Here is a 3,849-nt window from a genome sequence, read left to right as displayed (position 1 = left end):
CAACTCTGATCTCAGCTCAGGTCTTGATCTCAGGGCCATGCGTTCAAGCCCCACCTTAGGCTCCATTCATTCATTTTAATATTAATATTCATTTTAATAAAAGAATAAGGTATTAAATTATAAATAAATAAAACTATAATCCTACAAGATTTAACAAACAACATAACCACTTAATATTTTAAATATATATCTATATATCTTTCTAGGATTTTGAAGTCATCTTCATCATTCATATGAGGGAACCAGTGGTAAAATTCTTGGAATTACAATGAAATGTATCAGAAGCATTTATATATTTTGTAGTATTGCTATGTCAGTGCAGGGCTGGGCTTCGAAGCTGCCAGAAGAAAGGGAGTTGACAACCAATTGCTCCAACATGTCCCTAAGAAAAATTCCTGCAGACTTGACCCCAACCACAACCACACTGGATTTATCCTACAACCTCCTTTCTCAACTCCAGAGTTCAGATTTTCGTTCTGTCTCTAAACTGAAGGTTTTGATTCTCTGCCATAACAGAATTCAAGAGCTGAATATCAAGATCTTTGAATTCAACAGAGAGTTAAGATACTTAGATTTGTCTTACAACAGATTGAAGATTGTAACTTGGTATTCATTGGCAGGTCTCAGGCATTTGGATCTTTCTTTCAATGACTTTGACACTGTGCCTATCTGTGAGGAGACTGGCAACATGTCACATTTGGAAATCCTAGGTTTGAGTGGGGCAAAAATACAAAAATCAAATTTCCAGAAAATTGCTCATTTGCATCTAAAAACTGTCTTCTTAGGATTGAGAAGTCTTTCTCACTATGAAGAAGGTAGCCTGCCCATCTTAAACACAACAAAACTTCACATTGTTTTACCAATGAACACAAATTTCTGGGTTCTTTTGCATGATGGAATCAAGACTTCAAAAATACTAGAAATGACAAATATAGATGGCAAAAGCCAATTTGCAAGTTATGGAACTCAAAAAAATCTTACTTTAGAGAATTCCAAGACATCTATTTTATTACTTAATAAAGTTGATTTACTCTGGGATGACCTTCTCCTCATCTTCCAATTTGTTTGGCATACGTCAGTAGAATGCTTCCAAATCCAACATCTGACTTTTGGAGGCAAGGTTTATCTCGACCACTATTCATTTGATTACTCAAACACTGTAATGAGAACTATAAAATTGGAGCATGTACAGTTCAGAATTTTTTATATTCCACAGGAGAGAGTCTACTTGTTTTTTACCAAAATGGATATAGAAAACCTGACTATATCAGATGCACAAATGCCATATATACTGTTTCCTATATATCCTACAAGATTCCAATATTTAAATTTCGCTAATAATATCTTAACGGATGACCTGTTCAAGCAACCTATCCAATTGCCTCATTTGAAAACTCTCATTTTGAAGGGCAATAAATTGGAGACGTTTTCTTTAGTGAGTTTCTTTGCCAACAACACATCCTTGAAGCACTTAGATCTGAGCCAGAATCTGTTACAACATGAAAATGGTGAAAATTGCTTTTGGCCAGAAACCTTGATCACTATGAACCTGTCATCCAACAAATTTGCTGATTCTGTTTTCAGGTGCTTGCCCAGAAATATTCAAATACTTGACTTGAATAATAACAAAATTCAAACTGTCCCTAAAGACATTATTCATCTGAAGTCTTTGCAAGAGTTAAATCTTGCATTTAATTTTCTAACTGATCTTCCAGGATGCAGTCATTTCAGGAAACTTTCAATTCTGAACATTGAAATGAACTTAATTCTCAGCCCATCTCTGGATTTTTTTCAGAGCTGTCAGGAAGTTAAGATTCTGAATGCAGGAAGAAATCCATTCCTGTGTACTTGTGAATTAAGAGATTTCATTCAGCTTGAAAAATATTCAGAGGGCATGATGATTGGATGGTCAGATTCATATATCTGTGAATACCCTTTGACTCTAAAGGGGACTCTGCTAAAGGACGTTCATCTTCCTGAGTTATCGTGCAACACAGCTCTGTTGATTGTCACCATTGTGGTTATTATGCTAGTTCTGGGGATGGCTGTGGCCTTCTGCTGCTTCTACTTTGATCTGCCCTGGTATCTCAGGATGCTAGGTCAATGGACATTGCAGAGGATTAGAAAAACAACCCAAGAACAGCTCAAGAGAAATGTCCAGTTCCATGTGTTTATTGCATACAGTGAACATGATTCTATCTGGGTGAAGCACGAATTAATCCCCAATCTAGAGAAGAAAGAGAAATTGATTTGCCTTCATGAGGGAAACTTTGACCCTGGCAAGGGCATTATTGAAAATATCATGAACTGCATTGAGAAAAGCTATAAGTCCATCTTTGTTTTGTCTCCCAACTTTGTCCAGAGTGAGTGGTGCCATTATGAGCATTACTTCGCCCACCACAGTCTCTTCCATGAAAATTCTGATTACATAATTTTTATCTTACTGGAACCCATTCCACTCTACTGCATTCCTACCAAGTATCCTAAGCTGAAAGCTCTTATGGAAAAGAAAGCATACTTGGAATGGCCCAAAGATGGGCGTATATGTGGACTTTTTTGGGCAAATCTTCGAGCTGCTATTAATGCTAACTTATTAGAAACCAGAGAGATGTATGAACTACAGACATTTGTGGGGCTGAATGAAGAGTCTCAAGGTTCTGCAATCTCTCTGATAAGAACTGACTGCCTATAAAACCCTCCCTTCCCCTAGGGAGATTGGGGCCTGCATACACTGTTGGGATAGAAGTTGATAGAGTCTTTATGATAATAATTTGTCAATGTCATTAAGATGAAAAATGATTATTTTTTCATGTCAGTTCCTGGAAGGATTTCTAAGAACATATTCTACAAAATCACAAATTTGCAAAGGCTTATGTAAAAAGATTTTCATCCTAACATTGTTTGTAATCATGAAAAATTGAAAACAACTCACATTTCCATAGAATAAAGATTGATTCAATAAATCATAGTTCATTAATGCAACAACATATTACACAGCCATTAAAAAATGAGGTAGTTCTATATTTACTAGAATGGATAAAATTATACTAATATGATGGTTTACATATTGAAATAAAAGTCTAAATGAATATCTACCAGTACAATGGTATGGTAACACTGGCTTGGATCTGGGAGCTTGTATTACAGAAAACATTAGGTTTCTATTTGTATATTTCTGTAACATTGGAATTGCTTTAAGTGAATCTGTATTTCTTTTGTAGGTAGTAAAAACAGCAAAGAGAATTTTTGAAGCCTACACATCCTACTCATTTTGTTTGATTCTTCCTTTCTAATCTCATCAGTCATAGAACAAAAACAAGCCTTTTTAAATTTTGCAAGATTATATTTCAAAAAATGCTACTTCCCCTGATGAGAAATTTTTCTGTAGTTTCTATAGGCTTACGTACTTATAAGGGAAGAAAATGGCCCTACTTATTTAAGATCTGACACCAATCTCCTTTTACCTCCCTGCATCCTATCATTGAGCCCTATCAGGTTATCGGCCCTTTCCCAGAACATTCGGTATCTTTCTCTGCCTCCCAGGCCCTAGCGTTTGATATCATGATGGACTGTTCAGGGAATCTTACATCTCCTTCAAGGACAATCCAAATGTCAACTCTTTTTTTGAAAACTTCGTCACAAAAAAAAAGAAAGAAAGAAAGAAAGAAAGAAAGAAAGAAAGAAAGAAAGAAAGAAAAAGAAAACTTCCTCACTTCCAAGTATGATGTTCCTTGATGCCACATAACACTTCAGACATATTTCTATCACCAAACAGGTCATTTATGTTTTTAAAGTTTCCCTTTCTTATTATACTATGAGCTCCTCAAAGGCTAGGACAGACTTCCCTCT

The 3,849-nt window shown here is 35.6% G+C and overlaps 1 protein-coding gene across 1 annotated transcript; it reads left to right on the top strand.

Annotated features, from left to right (window-relative positions):
• Nucleotides 1-268: 268 nt before the first annotated feature.
• TLR10 (toll like receptor 10) lies at nucleotides 269-2,802 on the top strand. The gene has a single exon (XM_055326868.1). The coding sequence runs from the start codon at nucleotides 269-271 to the stop codon at nucleotides 2,690-2,692; it is 2,424 nt and encodes an 807-aa protein (XP_055182843.1). The 3' UTR covers nucleotides 2,693-2,802.
• The last annotated feature ends 1,047 nt before the right edge of the window (nucleotides 2,803-3,849 follow it).

This window comes from Nyctereutes procyonoides, unplaced genomic scaffold (assembly GCF_905146905.1).
Source record: "Nyctereutes procyonoides isolate TBG_1078 unplaced genomic scaffold, NYPRO_anot_genome, whole genome shotgun sequence".
Taxonomy (NCBI): Eukaryota; Metazoa; Chordata; class Mammalia; order Carnivora; family Canidae; genus Nyctereutes; species Nyctereutes procyonoides.
The sequence above is the reverse complement of the archived record's forward strand: the minus strand, read 5'-3'. Positions and strand labels throughout refer to the sequence as shown.